We start from the raw sequence: 16222 nt of genomic DNA, 5'->3' as shown, positions 1-16222 counted from the left end.
AGTACTGTGCAGCTCCTTGCAGTAAGGTTTTCTAAGAATATTTAACGACATTGGGAAATATTTATTTAGCACTTTCACATCTGTGCAAAAGCAGCCATTGGCAGTCGGGAAGACTAAAAGAGATAGTGTGACCAGAGCAGGATTCATGCATGTAGGGGACCGCCCGCAGCCTGTTCCCACCTCTGTCTGAGTTCACAGCCTTCTGCCCTAAGCCGCAAGTAATGCTTTTTGACTTTCTCTTTCAGTATGAATACTTCAATGCTGTGCTGATAAACGAAAGGGACAAAGATGGGAATTTTTTGGAGCTGGGGAAGGAATTCATCTTAGCCCCAAATGACCATTTTAATAATTTGCCTGTGAACATCAGTTTGAGTGATGTCCAAGTGCCAACGAACATGTACAACAAAGGTAAGGCTTCACCGCTGCGGCTCCTTTTGGAGGGTAAAGAGCAAGACTTGTGAGGGACCACACTGGCTGGTTTGGGCTATTGTGGTTTTTGAAAAACACAACTGCGAGCTGGGTGTGTTGGCATGAGCTGGCTAGGTGAGGCGTGTGTGCTTGCCTGCCTAGAGACGGCTTGCATGCGCATCAGGCAGTCTAACATGGGATCCAGGGGCTGGCAAAGCTTTCCTGTAAAGGGCCGGATAGTAACTGATATAGACATTGTGGGCCATAGTGTCTGTTGCAACTACTCAGCTCTGCAGTTCTGGCACCAAAGCGGCTGTAGACACTACGTAAATCAGCGGATATGGCCGTGTTCCAGTAAAACTTTTTATCTGCACAAACAGATGGCTGGGTTTGACCTGCAGGCTGTAGCTTACTGACCCCAGGTGTAGTCTTTCTCTCTTCTTCTCCATTTCTTATAAGGTGTTTAGGGGTTCAGGAAGCTCCTGGGGTTGCAACAGGATCAGCTGTGGTCTTTGCCTAGAGTACAAAGCAAGATGGACCTTAATGGGGCTGCCTGTTTAGGTTTGAACATAGATCTGCTCAGATCTAGCCTTCACATAGACTCTAGACTTCTTTCTCCCAAATTCCCATCTGCCCGTGTAAATTGAGATTATAATGGCCAAGGACAGGGCTCTGGCCTCAGGCTGCCTCTGGTTGGTCTTGCATCCATCTCTTACTGGCTGTGACCTTGGATGCACAGCTTTGTCTCTTTAGATCTTAGTTTCCACATATCTAGGACATGGATAATAATTGTGTCCATCTCATAATAATGCGTTAAGTTCAGGATGTTGTTTTCCTCATTCTCACCTTTAGTGAGTAGGATTTTGCTCTGCTTTTTCAAGCCTGGGAGGCTCCTAAAAAAGGAACCATCCTCCTGGAAAAGTAAGTCAGAAATTCATGGCATCTTCAAAGTAAAAATCTGCCCCATTGCCTCATGCTGAGGTTTGTAAAACATTGGGGGCCACCCACCCAGTTTCAGTGTCATATCCCAGAGGGCAGTGGTCAAGAGAAGGGCTCTGGGTTCGAGTCTCACTTTCCCCCTTGTTGGCTCTGTGATCCTAAGCAGGTAATTTTGCCTCCCCAGTCCTTGGTTTCCCTTTCTGTAAAATAGGGATGAGGCTACCACCTCCCTTCCGGGGGTTATTGTGAGGATATAGAATGTTGTGTCTGCAGCCTTAGCAACAAGAGTTGCTCACGTAAAGTGCTCAGTGCATCTGAGCTGCCGTTGTTGTTATCGGGAGATACCGTGAATATAAATTGCATATCTAAATTATTCTAGATCACTGTTTAAAGAGCTTGTCTTTTGTGGCTGGGCTACCTAATGTCTCCCTTTCTGGTTTACCTACTACCCATCCTTAAAATTCAGAGGAGGCAGTATCCCATCTAGTAACTGCTCTGTCATTTATTGGGGACCCCACGGTGAACCAGACATAGCCCCTCCCTGTAGGGGGTCACCATTTATTTGATGGAATGGATTGGTAATGAGATCATTACAACACTGCGTGTGTCACCTGCTGGCCACAGTTATAGACAGCTGGGGGCAGTGGGAACTCCAAGACAGAACCTGACTACATGCTGATGTGGACAGCCATATGTTTGTCTTTCTCTTTCTCTCTTAGAGACAGTGATGATGGTCTGAACTGTCCCCAGTGGGCTCTAGACTGGACTATATCCTGTGACCTAATCTTCGGACTCTTCAGTAGGACAAGTCCTTTAGAGCCCAAGCTTCCTTAGAGGGCTGAACTCAACCTCGTCTGGTGGGGTTTACCCTAGTACTCCAGGGTGACCCTGTTAGCTGAGGAAGGAAAACTCCCTTTTGTGCAATGTGGCTGTAAGAAAGCCATCCTCTCAGTATTAAATATATTCTCAAGTGAAGATGAAAAATTAACAAGATTTTACAGAGCAATTTCAGACATAAAACAATTCAGAACAGTCTTTTAAAATATGGCAGCTGCTTCAAGGTTGCTCGAGCCATTAGCACCATTATAGAGATTTAATTGCACCTTGAACTTTAAAGGCATAAGTGTACCTTTTGATGGCAGCAACACATAAGGGACCAGTGCTGCCACTGATCACACAGGCTGTGGAATCATGGCCATGAGGCTTGCTAGGCAGAATCCTAATAGATTGCTTGAACCATGGAGGTAGGTAATATTTAAAGTCAACCTCAGCAGCCCTTGTGGGGCCTGCTGACCGCCCCTACCCAGACTCACTGGTTCCCCAGCTAGGCTGTGGGGTCATGGACCGAGGTCAGCCAGGCACTGGATCTTGTCTCTGCCAAGCAGTGAGTAGCTAGCTGCCCAAGGGAGAGAGGAAGGGACTTAAGGAAAATTCCTGTCTCCATTCCACCTAATTCAAACCAGCCTCAAACAGTCTTTTTTTCTTTTCAAGCTGCAGAAATGTATTTCATGTTAAGAGGGCTCGCCAGCTCAGATCTAGTTATTGATGACATGTACACAGAACATGTGCTCAGAGCTTGGTCTCTGGCTGGCTGCGACATCCCTAGGTTAGGAATCTTGCCCCAACAAAGGAAACTGATATAGCGTATGCTTTCTGGGCAGCTTGGACGTAGCGGAGCGGGCACATAGCAGGGTCGTTTGATACTTGCCTATGAGCTGCTGTGTGCTGTGCTCTTGGCATAACTTCTTGTCACAGCTGAGTGCAGCTGATAAAATCTACCTGTTTTCTGCGGTCTGCTTTTCGCTCCCTGGCTGGGCCTTGCAGCCGGGTTGTTCGGCCAGGTCAACATTTGTCCCTGCTTGATGTGCCTTTCTTGTTGGCACTGTGCGTGTGGGCACCTGTCCTACTGACCGTGAGAATTCAAAGAGCCACATTCCAAGGCATTAGGAGTGTGTCTTAGGGTCCTAATTGTGCCCGATGTAGCAGCTTCTTCACGAGCCTTCTTCAGTAGAGGTTTGCTAAGTGGCTACTCTCGCACCCCAAGCCTGTGCCTCTTGGGGTCTGTGACACTTCTCTGATGACTGGCTGCCCCTGCCTCTGGAGCCGTGGAAACTCCACCACCTGGATAAGTAAAGCATGGGGCAGGATGCTTGTTTGAGGACCACTGATAGTCTGACAGTGGATGCAGATAAAACTGAATGCTTTTTAAAGTACTTTCTGGGCTGAAATGGTGTAAAATTCACACGTGCACATATGCACACTTGCATGTACACATACCTACATATGTCAGTATGTACATGTGTATAGTTTGTGTATGTGTGTTTATGTATGTATGTGTGAAAGAAAAATACTCTACTCTCAACCTACCCTTTTATGCCTACTTGCACCTCTGTGCCCCCAGGTGAGAGCCCCTCTGTTCATGGAGTACACCTTTCTCCTTCTTCCATGATACCTTGTTTCACCCCATTTCTGTCATCCCTGCCTCCCCTTCCCTGCTTATGCAAATGTTCTTCTCAAAACCAGCTCAGTAAACCTCTTTTGTTCACTGTTTTATCATGTGACTTTGGTTTTTTCCTTTGTTTTAGAATTGTTTTGTCCCAGGAGTGCATTGCATACTTTTTTTCCTCTTCCATTTGGAGTTCTCTGAGGGCAGGACACCCTGATGGTTCAGCCTGGTTGCCCCACTTTGCCCTAAGCAGCATGCTTCTTATTGGGTTTTTTAGATATGTGGGATCAGCTGGGGGATACCAGTGCCCATGCCTCCTGGGCTGTGAGCAGTCAACCCTGGTTGTAGTGTTCCCATGGTGTTTACAAGCAACAGAAATATATCCTGGCTGATTTAAATGGAAAAGAAACCTTTTGAAAGGACATTAGGTCGCTCATAGACTCTCCAAGAAATCTAGAGAATAAGGCTTGGAACCTGGTGGGGAAGGAGGGCGGCCAGGGGTCAGAGCAACACCCAGAGCCTCTGTGACTGCGTAGATTGTCTGTGTCTCATTTTCCTCAAACGTAAATTGGAGATTGTAATCCCAGTGACCCACCTCAGGGGGTTATGGTGCGGATTAAACATTCAGAAGGATGCTTGGTGCACGGTGCCTGCCCGGTACATGAGCTTGGGTGTTGCTCTTGCCCTCTGATCCCCAGCATCCTTAGCTAGACAGTCAATGTAATAACAATACTAACCTCATGGGATTACTGGGAGCACAGCAAGAATGATGCCATTGGGGAGGAGTGGCTAGCCCACTGATGTTGGCTCCTATCACCTGCTGGGGGGAAAATAAAACCCATGTCATGGGGCTGTAGTCAGATAGCACAGGTACAGCTCCCTGATAGGGAACCTGGTACTTGACAAAGGCCAATGCATTCTGCTATTATTGTGACCATATGAGTTTGCTCAATTCTCACAGGCGATTATGGTTACGACGGGAGGAACTTCAGGCAGAGGCAGGATTAGAACCAGGCATTTTCATTGTGTCCTGTCTGGACCAGCCGCCACCTCATTGCCTGGGCTGATAGACTGGGAATCACTTTTCTCAAGGGCTTGAAACCCAAGAACTGGAAATAGACCAGAATTTGGACTGTGAACGTCTACTTACATCTTCTGTCATAGCCGTGGAAGAACACAAATGGGCGGTTTCATGATGCTGGGTTGTTTTGGGGTTTGGACTGCCAGTCGGAGCGTTTTCCCTTCCTTGTCCCATCCGCTCCTGCACCTTCCTCCTTCCTTCCATCACCATGAAAACAGTGGTGCTGCCGCTGAGGCAGAGGAAAGCCAGAGGGTAAACGTGGAATAGAAAAGGTGGTGGGTTAAACATGTGCCCATAGATAACATTAAACACAAATGACTCTATGATTTGGCTGGGGGTTAGCGGTGGGGGTGTGGGGAATGAAGCCTGTAGCTTGTGAATATTTTTAGACTGAGCAGCAGAGAGGCAGTAGTCACAGCTTCTCTCTCGGCTCTTTTAGGCTAGATTTTTTGAAAAAATGCAAATTTTCAGCCCCATGAGGGTAGGTAGGCAGTATCTGCTTTTCAGGTGAAGAAACGAAGGGTCAGAGAAGCCCAGTGACTTACTCCAGGCCACAGAGGTAGGAAGGCTCATACCAGGGTGGACCTCGATATTCTGAGGAGGAGCCCAGCTTCCTCTGCTGCCTCTCTAGGCCTGAGCACTGAGACAGTAAGGACCTGGTCCCTCAGGCTCCCCTCTCTGGGGCTCTGTTACTTCCTGGCCACGGTGAGATATAGGAATTTTTGCTCAGGCTGAGAACCTCAGCCCTAGGTCTATCCACCCTTCCCCTGAAGCTCTAACTCTCCCTGGGTACTGCCAGGGCACAAGACCCCACTCTCTGGCCAGCCCTCCTCCCTCTTTCCTCCATGACACAGAGCTTAATAATTTCAATGACCTTAGTTCCTGTGGGAGCTGGGGGGAAGTTGCTGACCCAGGTAGCTTTGGCATATCAGTCAGCCCTGCAAACATTTTTGGCTCAAGAAATACAAAGGCTCCAACTGTTGGCTTACGATACAAAGGGGGAGATAGCAGAGAGAGGTGGTCTGCCTGGCAGAGGTGGGAGAGGGGCATGACCTATGCTACCCTTTCTTCTTTTTCACTTCCCCAGCAGGGTGTCTGGTCAAGAAGATTGGGCTGCAAAGCTCTCCTGCATGTGTGTGTTTGGTGGGGGGTGTCCAGCTCCTGAAAATTACACCTGTAACCACAACTGCAGAGCTCAAGGATTCAGTCTGTCTGCGCCACCCAGTAGATTCTTCTAAAAAGTCCAGAGAAGGGCAGAGGCCTGGTGAGGTAGACTTGGGGCCCTGCTTAGAAGCAGAGGATGCTTGCTGCTGTAGGGATGGGTAAGATTGCTGGGTTTGGGTTTGTCAGATGTCAACCCGTCTTTCAAATGTTGGGTTTGATAAATCACAAAACCTGCTTTGCCAAGTGCTTCTCCCCTTAATTACATGTGTATATTTTAAGGGAGATTTAATCCATATGTTTCTGATTTGTTTATACGGAAATCATTAAAATGTTTTCTAAGAGCCATTTGATGTGCAGGAAGGCTCATGAACCTTTTAAAGAGCTGTGTTAAAAGTGACGTCACCAAGACAGTGATATAGGTTGTCCCTGACTTTGCTCCCTCTCAAGAAAACAGCTAACATCCACTCAAGAGCAAGATACCACCTAGAAAAACCTAGAACACTGGGGTGAGGCGGAAGCACCCCCACACCACAGAGACTAAGACAGACAGCATTGAGGGTAAGAGGAGCAGCCACACGGGCACCCATTCCCCTCCCCCAGGCCTGTGCAGGGCCATGCCAGGAGGCCCCCAGGGCCTCCCGTTCCTCCAGCTGGAAAAGAGAGCCCAGGGGTGACAGCCAGCCTTCCCCAGCATCGTGGGTCACTTGGTGAGAGCCCCTACCCTGACCTCGCACCACAGGGACTGCAGGGGAATCTTCCAGGCCCAGACACTGGGGCTCAGACTGTGATGAAGAAGGGGGACGGACTGGCAACAACCAGCACATGGGTCTTGGCAGACTGGGTTCCTGCCTGCAGTGGCCAGGTGGTGACCCCAACCGGCGGCTTGTCTCCCCTGCACAACCAAGGTGGGGTGTACTCTGACCAGAGACCTTGGTGGGGTGGGCTCTGCTCCAGAGACCAGTCTGCCCCCACGCAGGTGAGGTGCTGAGTCACAGCCCCACCTGCTGCGGTGACCAGAAGGGCTGGCCGCAACTCCTGGGAGCTGTGTTCAAGAGGCAGGATGGCAGAGCTGATCCCCCCACCCCGAGGGCACAGCCAGCACTGGGCAGGTGGGCCTCCCATGCTGTGTCTAAGCCTGGTTCACAGCCAAGGCTGAGGGCAACCCCTGGCCCCTCCTCCCCTGGGAGCCTGTTTGGGGAAACTGAGAGGAGTCTGGGCTGTGCCCCACCTCCCACCCAGGCAAGGGGCTGAGACACAGAATCCCCCCCACCCCCCGAGCAGAGGCCCTGTCTGACCAGAGGGCTGGCACTGGCATGACTCCTGGAAGCTGGGTGGCCCGGGACACAGAGCTGAGGGAAGACCAGACAGCACCGCCAGGGGCCCTGTTCAGCCAAGGAATCAGGGTGCATGCTGACCTGAGCTAACACAGCAAGCCCTCTACTGGTTTAAGAGCCACTTCTCCCCCTGGGTTCTGGCAGGGAATCTCCTCTGTAGCTGTGACTACTGCTGGAAGGAGCCCTCAGCCTGCCTGGCCCGGGAACCTCACGAGCACCGGCGTTGCTGCCGAGCCCTTTCAGCAACCTTACATCTGGTGACACTTTGAAGCCAGAGCATCATCGCCCATGGCTTCCCCCATCTGCAGAGCCAAACCGGTGGCCTCCCCTAACCAGGGAGGTCTGTGCACACTCAGGCCTGACTCGGGCCCCCAAACAATGAGCTGTGCAAGCCCTGGGCCGTGGCCTGAGACCCTGCCAGTGCAGGGAAGCTACTTCATAGTCCCACCTAATACTGAACAACGTACCCAGGCCCACCATCTTGTGAGCCTGACCAGGGAATCCAGGCCAGCACAGCGCCCGTCCTACAGCCTCACTCAGGTGGGGACTGAGCCAGCAGGGCTACTCAGCGGTTGTCAGCCAGGCATGCCCTTCCCTGTCCTCAGAGCTCAAACACTTGCCTTGCCTGAAAAGAGACCATAATAGGAGGTTCCACCTGCCCAAACACATGTCCAGCAGTCACACCCAGAAGCCACACTGGGCTGGCTGCTGAAGGACTGCATGTGCCAAGGCGGAGCTGGAAGAGGAGCCCCATTACTCAGACATGCAGACACCAGTGTAAGGAAGCGAGGATCACACAAAGTCGATGTTAGCTGAACTTACTGTGCTAATTCATCTTAAATGCATATAATGAAGTATGTGAATTCTTTCTCAATAAAACTGAAGAAAGAAGAAAAAAAGAGAGAGCCAAACAAGAAAAAAAGCTGGGTTTAAAATTTGTTACTTTTTTCTTTGCATGTGTGAGGTAGAGACAGACAGAGAGATTCCAGGATATCAGAAACAAATTTGAACTCTACATGGTTTGTTTTCTCCTAGGAATTCTGAACTGAAGTTGGAATAGGCTTGAATCTTGCTTTCATGTTGTCTCCCTACACTAAGTGTATGTGCTGGTGTTGTGGCCAGAAATTTGAATCAGGTGTCAAGATCAGAGGGCCCAGCCTGAACTCATTGCTTTGGTCCTAGAGAGAGAACCTTCCCGCCACATGGGCCTCTGGCACCTGCATCCTCACCAAGGCCAGGTGAACTTTCCCGACCCCTGTTTCGTCAGTGGGAGAGCAGCAGGACCAGAGTGTTTGGCAAGATGCACTCCAGATAAATGGTGCTGGAGTGACTCCACAGCTGTCACCCTGAAGTACTCAGAGTTCTTCTCTCCTAGTTTAGAAGTCATATTTTCATGTCACAGAATAACTATGTTTTGGCATACATGGTTTGAGTGGCTGAGTTCAAGTTCTTTTAGAAATCCCTTCACACCTGTGTGTGTGTGTGCATGACACCAGCATAGGTCTGCATAGATGTGTCCGTGTGTGTGATGGGTTTGTGTCTCAGAAGTGGAAGGAGGGTGTCCTGTGCCCACGATGGCCCTGTAATGCTTAGTCTTATGCTTAACCCAGAAGTTGTGCTTGGTGGATGCGAGAGTGAATGAATGAATGAATGAATGAACAAATGAGTTGATGAGTCTGTACTGAGCGCCTTAGCTGTATCATCTCATCTGCCACCAGCCCTGTGTTGTAGGCAGCTGTGGGGATCACCATCCTTCACCACCTACTCTGAAAGCATTTCAGAGCACACCTTCCATGGCCGCTGTGCTAGAGTCAGGTCTGGTTCACGAAAACGGGGTAAAACTCAACACATGACTTTGGGTGCTAGCGGGCCGTATCCTAAAAATCACGTGGGCAGGGAGTTTATAGCCCCTGCTCTGAAACATTTTCATATTCCTTCAGTCTTCTTCACCCTGGGAACTGACCCAGGCAGAAATCACTGTCTCCATTCTGGTCCATTTTCAGGGTCTTCCCAGAGCTATCAGGGCATCTTTGGAGCACGGTACCCAGGCTTTCATCACAGTCTAGGAGTGCCAGCTTGATGGAGTAGGAAAAGGCACTGAACTTCTTGAGCCTTAGTTTCCCTATCTGTAAGGTGTGGAAGTGTCACTTGAAAGATTACAGGAGACAAGGGTACAGTGCCCAACATAGCATCTGGCACACACAGACACTTGACTGGTACACTTTGGCTCCTCACATGGAATCAATTTCTAGCCCCGTGTTCCCTAGGCAGGTTCCTAATGTGGCCCTGCCCCTAAACCCAGGCACAGCCTTCCCCTTCCCCTCAGCTTGGTCTGTAGGATGAAGGGTGAACACACTTATAAACATGCCCATTTATCATCCCCCTCCTCCTGGCCATGGTCTTAGGACTCCAGTTCTCCGAAAAGCCTTCCCTTAGGCTCTGCCCTCAACCCGAGTGTGCTCTTCTCACCCCTCCAGCCAGGCTTGATCTTTCCTGGGAGCTTCACTGGTGCCATGTCTTTCCTCCTGGCCTCAGCCCTGCTCTCCAGAATAGCCATTTGTCCCTATGTCCCCACAGTGGTATGGTTTCTTTTTCATTTGTCTCTCTCCCCTTGAACTTGAAGTCAGGGGCTGGTTTGTTTTTTTTTTCCATCCCCTTGGGAACCTAGCAGAAGAGATAGAATAGAAAAGATTGTCCATTGAACTGAACTGAGTCCTATATTATTGCATTACTACCTGATTGTTACATTACCACACTACTGCCTGATTCCTACTTTGCTACAGGTCATCACAAATGGGTGTTGTGTTGTGTTTGTTTGTTTGTTTCTTTTATTCCTGCTTGTTGATCTGCACATTCTATTTCTATTTGAATTTGATTTCTGAGGGGAGTGTTGCTTTTGAAGAAAATAGTTTTAGATCTATGCCTAACGAGGTAATACTTTCAGTATTTGTAATCTCTCTTTTTCTGAATAATAGAAATTGAAATGTAGGCTTGAAATGGGATAGGAGCTGGATCTGGGCTAAGAGGAAGTCTAAACGCCGGTGTCCAATCACTAAAGGACAATGTAAGAACAGGAGTGACTGCTAATTGTGTCTTTTCTTTCTTTCTTTTTTTTTAATTCCACCTGGCATCTCCACATTTGGGAAATGTCACAGTAATCATAGAGAGTCAGAGTTGGTAGGTGACTTGCTTTGTTTTTGTTTTTGTTTTTTTTCAATTTTAATGGCTTAGGGGGAATTCAAAGTCATTCCTATGATAATGACACTCATAGTAGCTTGCTCTCTGATCTTTGGTTGGGAGGGGGAGCCCGGAGCCACCTTCCACACTCTGGAAGTGATAGCAGTGAGTGTTGCAGCCTGGGCTGACAGTCAGGTGTGTTCCAGGAAGGAAAATAGTGGGCCACTGTCCCTGGATTGACGTAGCCAGCCACGATATGCCACAGGTCCCTGAGAGCGAGAAGGGGACCTCTCTGCTGGAAGCACACAGCCTCCAGGATTTGGGGAGAGGAGGGGAGACATGCGGATAGGCCTCCTCGACTGCCCTCCCTGAGATATGCTGGGTCAGGGTGGGGCTTGTTGAGGGCCCTGCTGCTGGTCTCGGGGTGAATGTGACATGTGATTGTTGCCACAGTGCTGACCTGCCCCCACCCCCCCAAGGGCTCAGGCCGTACTGCTTGCCCTCCCATAGTAGAGTGGGCATTATGGCAGCACCTCCCCCCCGGGGGGTGGGGAGGATGAATCTGAGCACTGCGAAACCATCAGCACTGCAGCGGGCACCCTATAAAAGCTTAAGAGGCACTTTGTTAGTGCTGCCATAAGAAAGATACTGAAAAGCCCACAGTGGTGAGGCTTGTTCCCAGGAATATCTCTGATGCCAAACAAGGTAATACTCTCTTTTCTTTTGCACTTTGCAAGCCCTTTTATTAGTGGTGTTTACATCAAAATTCAATGAGCAGCAAACAGTGTGGACCCAGAGTTGCTTGTGGGTATTGGAAGCCCAGGAGCACCTTCCAGAAGCAGTGGGGTCCCCTGGGTCCCCGGTCCTCACGCTTGCCCTCCTCTGCCTAATCATGTTCAGAGGTGGACACGGACAGCCTCTGTGAGTTCAGGCCCTACTTACTACTCAGGCCACATGGCTGTTGGGAACCTTGATATCAATGTCAATTAAATGTCAATTATGAGGCTTCAAATAATGCTTTTTGCTTTCCTTTTGTCTGAGATCCAGGACTCTCAGGAAGGCCTGAGGGCCCTCAGCTGCTTGATGCCACTACCCTTAGAAGGGGCATGAAGCGAGCCTTCTTCCTACTCATGTCTCACACTGCCTCCCCTCTTTGTAGCCCCCAGCTAATGGAATCTTCTGTCCAGGATGCACTTCTCATTGTCCTTGGAGACGCTCACCTGCCCACGAGTCCACGGATGTCTCCCTCTATGAGTTTTCCCCTCTAGATAACATGCTTCGTGCAGGCTCATGCATGATCAGGTACAGCAGTGCTACCCACAGCCCAGTGCGGTAGGAGCGCTTGTTGTTCCCATTTTACAGGCAAGAATACTGAAGTGTTGAGACCTGCAGAGGATGACTCAGGGAGGAAATGGGCAAGTCGGCATGTAACCCTGGCCCTGCCTTCGGAACCCCCGGGATACCCGCCCGTGTGTTCTGTGTACTTCCAGTGCAGTCCACTGGCTGTGCCCGAGCATTCACACTTCACAAGTGCAGCACATGGAAGGCCCCATTTTGTCAAAGTGTGCGATTCTCTTCTCAGCATGCAAAAACACACCATAAATGAAAACCAGTCTTATTTTACATAAACACTACCAATCTCTTCCCCTGATCAAAATAAATGTTGCGGCAGAGGGCCTTTTTAAAAATGTAAAGCAAATTCTGCCTCAGAATGTCAGTGGGTACCAACTGCTCACACATTAGGGATATTTCTGTTGGGAGGTGAGACAGCCACCCCGCCACACCAGAGTGCATATGAGTGAGTGGGGAGATAATGATTCACAGTGCAGAAAGGCTCTTCACCTCACCAGAAAGATCCATGCAGTGTGTTCAGGAGAAGCAAATTCCTCCACTCTAGTGGCTGGAGTGACATTGGCAGAGTTGGGTTCCGGGGATCCCGCAACCGTATATTGATTTAATGGGTATTCCCAGAGCCCCTCTTGGGTGCAGACCTCCGGCATGAGTGTGAGGAGGTACGGTGACGAATGGGCAGGCACTGTGCTAGCCCTCGTGAAGCACAGAGACCCGCGGAGAGGCAGGTGGGAAGTAAGCACACCACTCAGCATTTGATGAAACCACAGGGCTGCTGTGGAAGAGAGGGTTGTGGCTCAGTGGTGGTGTGGCCCAAGGTGGGGGACACACTGGGCCCATGGTGATCTAGGGATGAGGGATGACCATGATCAGAAGGCATTTTCCTGAGGAAGGACAGGGAGGATGATTTGGTGGAGGGCTGCGGTGGGAGGGGTGGAAGGCAGGGAGTGTTGCAGGAAGAGGGATCATGTCGCACAATATATTGCTAAGAAACCCTTGAAAAATGGTTTGAGATGAAACAAGGGAAGAAGATGCTGTGTAAAATTAGTCACACTTGGTGATCCACTGTGTACATGAGATATTCAAGGAGTCTGTGTTTCTACCATAGAGAAGGCCATTCGGGTGTATAATCTGCTTTCTCCAAGTATATGTGATTTTGGCATCCTGTTACCAAGGAACAGCCACCGATTTCTCAGAGGACACGGGATTCCCTGGGAGTAGGAGACTCTGGTGAGCTGGAGCTCTGTGTGCTTAGGTGGAAGGGCCCCACAGTGCAGCAAAGGAAAAGATGTAGAAGAAAATGCGTAGTACGGTGTGTGTGTGTGTGTGTGTGTGTGTGTGTGTGTGTGTGTGTTTGAAGGGTATACATAAATACATAAATGGTTGTGTATAGAGAACATTTCTGGAGGGATGTACAGGAAATTAAAGTACTTAACTTTCCACTTTCCACCCTTCTGTTCAGTTTGAATGTTTTATCATGAACATGTGTTTTTGGGGAGCAATTAAAAGCAAAGGAACAAAAGAACTTGATTTACAAAAGGTACTCATCTACAAGTAATTTTCAGGTATGTAAGAAAACACCTGCATGTCACTTGTTTGCAGCTTTCCAGCTGATAGTTCTTTTGGCTTCATGGTGGCCATGGTTGACGAGGGTTTTGTTTGAGGCAGGAGGACTTTTGGGTAGGTTGTTTGTGCATGGATGCTGCCTTCGTTGAAGGTCGTATTTAGTGTCATATTGTGTCCTTATGGTGGAAGTGGTTATTTTCATACAAACGATGTTGGCCTAAGAAAAGAGAAATGTGCTCCCTCTAAAGTGATTCCATAATACCCCAGTCACCCGCTGATGAGTGTTGCAGACATGGGGATGCCCTGCCTCAAATATGAACATTCTGCACTTGGGAAAAAAATGTATCAGTGCTTCCAAGGATCAGATGGAAAACCAGGATTAGACATGAGGTCTTTGGTTTCCAGGCACAGGCAGGCAGTGTGCAGTCTCATTTTGTGCTCCCTCATTGACATTATCTCAGATAACTTGCAGAAGGGCCGTGAGATCAGCTGTCCCTGGGCTTTAGTGCACCCGTCAGAGGTGAGGAAGACCTGGTGGAGGCCCAGGGCTAAGGTGGCCAGCGGTGTGTCCCAGCCAGTCTCTGCTCTGTCATGCACTCTCGTCAAGCCGGCCTGCATCAGTGACATGTGTCATGGGGATTGAAGTCAGAGGTGGCGTCTTCACTACCTGAAGGATGCCTGATAGCACAGGTAGGCCTTGGGGACAGGAAACCCATTCCCAGGCATAGTCTCTGCTCAGTGCCACCAGGTCCTCAAAATGCCTGCTAGTGAAAGCTGTGATGTCCAAAAATGTGTGCCTCAGATATTTTGGGCAGGTTTCTGGTAAAAATGACTTTAGTTACCTTATTTTTCAACATATCATTCTCTGTGCAGTGGAGGAAGCTCCATTTCATAATCTCCTAAGGCCACTGTCTTGTACTCTTCATGCACTTTGATGTGAGAGAGCTACTTTTCTGATCGTATTCTCTTTGGTCCCCTCTTGCTTCATGGCACTACAATTCCCGAGTGTCCTCTGCCTCATCAGCTGTCACTGCCCTGTTTCATGTTCACATGTAGATGTTTGTATATCTCCATATGCAGATAGGCGCAGCACACTGTGACTTGACTTTTTGTCAGGTGGCTTAATCCACATGTCAGAGAGACTAAAGCCATGCGACTCTTACATGGCAGAACTTGGGCCAGAGCTAAAAAGTCTTTCAGCTTTCCATCTGTGCTTTCCTTCCTAGAGCTTGAAGCAGAGCGTCTACAGTTGAATCTGTGTGAACACATCTTCCTTCGGGTCTGCTTTACTCAAGGCATGGTGCTGACTTCAAGGAAGTTACATCATTCTTATCTTCAAGGCTTTTCTAGGGTGGGTTTTCATGTCCTCCATTCACTGCCATCAAAAGCAGCATGGGGGATGGGAAATAGCAGACCAAGTGCCTCAGGAACCCAGAGGAGGAGGTGATGTGGGACTGGCTGTTGGGACACAGGCTTAGGGACAGTCAGGTGCCCATGACAGGCCAGCATTAGGGAGGTGACAGATAGGTTTCCTTGCCAGGAGCAGGCACCCAGAGGAGGAAAGGGAAGGCTTGGTTGAGCCCTCCTAAAGGTATGCACAGAGTAGGGTGATGGTGGGTTCCTTTTTCACAAACCAGACTTTAAAGAATGTCTAGAAGCTATTTGCTCAGTAAGGTCTGACAGTGTTCTGGAATAATCTCTCAGATTTCAAGAACAGGGTGTCACTGTCTGTGTTCTCTTTAGTTTCTCTCCATCCCTTGGCAGCACCTGCCTCAGGATCTTTCCCCATCCTTCACTCATTAGCCATGTCTCCCTTGACAGGATGTCTACTTGGCTCAAACAGATCAGCTTATAAGGGTTTATTCTTTTTTTTTAAATTATTATTATTGCCAATTTACTTTCCTTCCAAAGATTTTGGGTAAAAAAAAAAAAAAAAAAAAAAGTGGCCAAATGACCATTTTCTCCCTGAGCCCAAATGGTCTTTCTTCCTTGTTCTTCTTGCTCCACCCTCTCTTTTGTGAATGGAGACTCACAAATGGCTGAGTGACACTCACATGCTGCTGACGGCACTAGTTTTTAAAGTATTATTTGGGGCCACAGTGATGGATGAAAAGAAGGGCACTAAAGAATAGAACTGTCAGTTTTGCATGCAAGAAGCACTGAACTCAGAGAAGCTTCATTCTTTTCACTCCTTTTGAGGGAAATAGGTTGATACCCAGTAAGTATCAGCAGAAGCTCCACCACGAGGCTCCTGTTTCCCAAGGGGATAGCAGTAGATAAGGACAGCGGTCATCATGTCTGTGTGCTGACTGCAGGCACTTGCTGCACCCGGTGCTCTGTCTACACTGTCTCCCCAGACATGCACAGCCACCCCTACGAGCAGGAGATGATCAAGTTTGATGGCTCAGTGGATGGGCTGTGAGGCCAAACAGCCTCGAATCAAGACTCCATTACTCAACTGCTGTGTGATTTTGGGCAACATCTTTGAACACTTTCTGTCTCAGGGGAGAATAACTGTGCCCAACTCAGCACATGGCATTTTTGTGAGGACTAGATGAGAGAAAGACAGACAGACTCCCTAGCATATCAGAAGGCTCAAAGAGTATTAGCCACCATTATGGCCACTGTTTCACCCTTATTATAGACGAGAATATCAAGGCTCAGGGAGGTTCAGTTACTTGTCCAAGTCTGAATTCATATCCAGTTCTGCCAGACTCCAGAGTCTGGCGTCTGATCTGCCATGTTTTAATGAGCACT

The 16222-nt window shown here is 49.0% G+C and overlaps 1 protein-coding gene across 2 annotated transcripts in view; it reads left to right on the top strand.

Annotated features, from left to right (window-relative positions):
- Window positions 1–16222, top strand: part of CACNA2D3 (calcium voltage-gated channel auxiliary subunit alpha2delta 3) — a 771963-nt gene that overhangs the window by 148113 nt on the left and 607628 nt on the right. For both annotated transcript variants that reach the window (XM_077776662.1, XM_077776663.1), the window contains exon 3: window positions 246–408. In XM_077776662.1, the coding sequence (XP_077632788.1) occupies window positions 246–408 (163 nt within the window). The remainder of the gene's footprint in view (window positions 1–245; window positions 409–16222) is intronic.

This window comes from Crocuta crocuta, unplaced genomic scaffold (assembly GCF_008692635.1).
Source record: "Crocuta crocuta isolate KB4526 unplaced genomic scaffold, BGI_CrCroc_1.0 scaffold87, whole genome shotgun sequence".
Taxonomy (NCBI): domain Eukaryota; kingdom Metazoa; phylum Chordata; class Mammalia; order Carnivora; family Hyaenidae; genus Crocuta; species Crocuta crocuta.
Note: the sequence above shows the minus strand (reverse complement) of the source record. Positions and strands in the feature narration are given on the sequence as shown.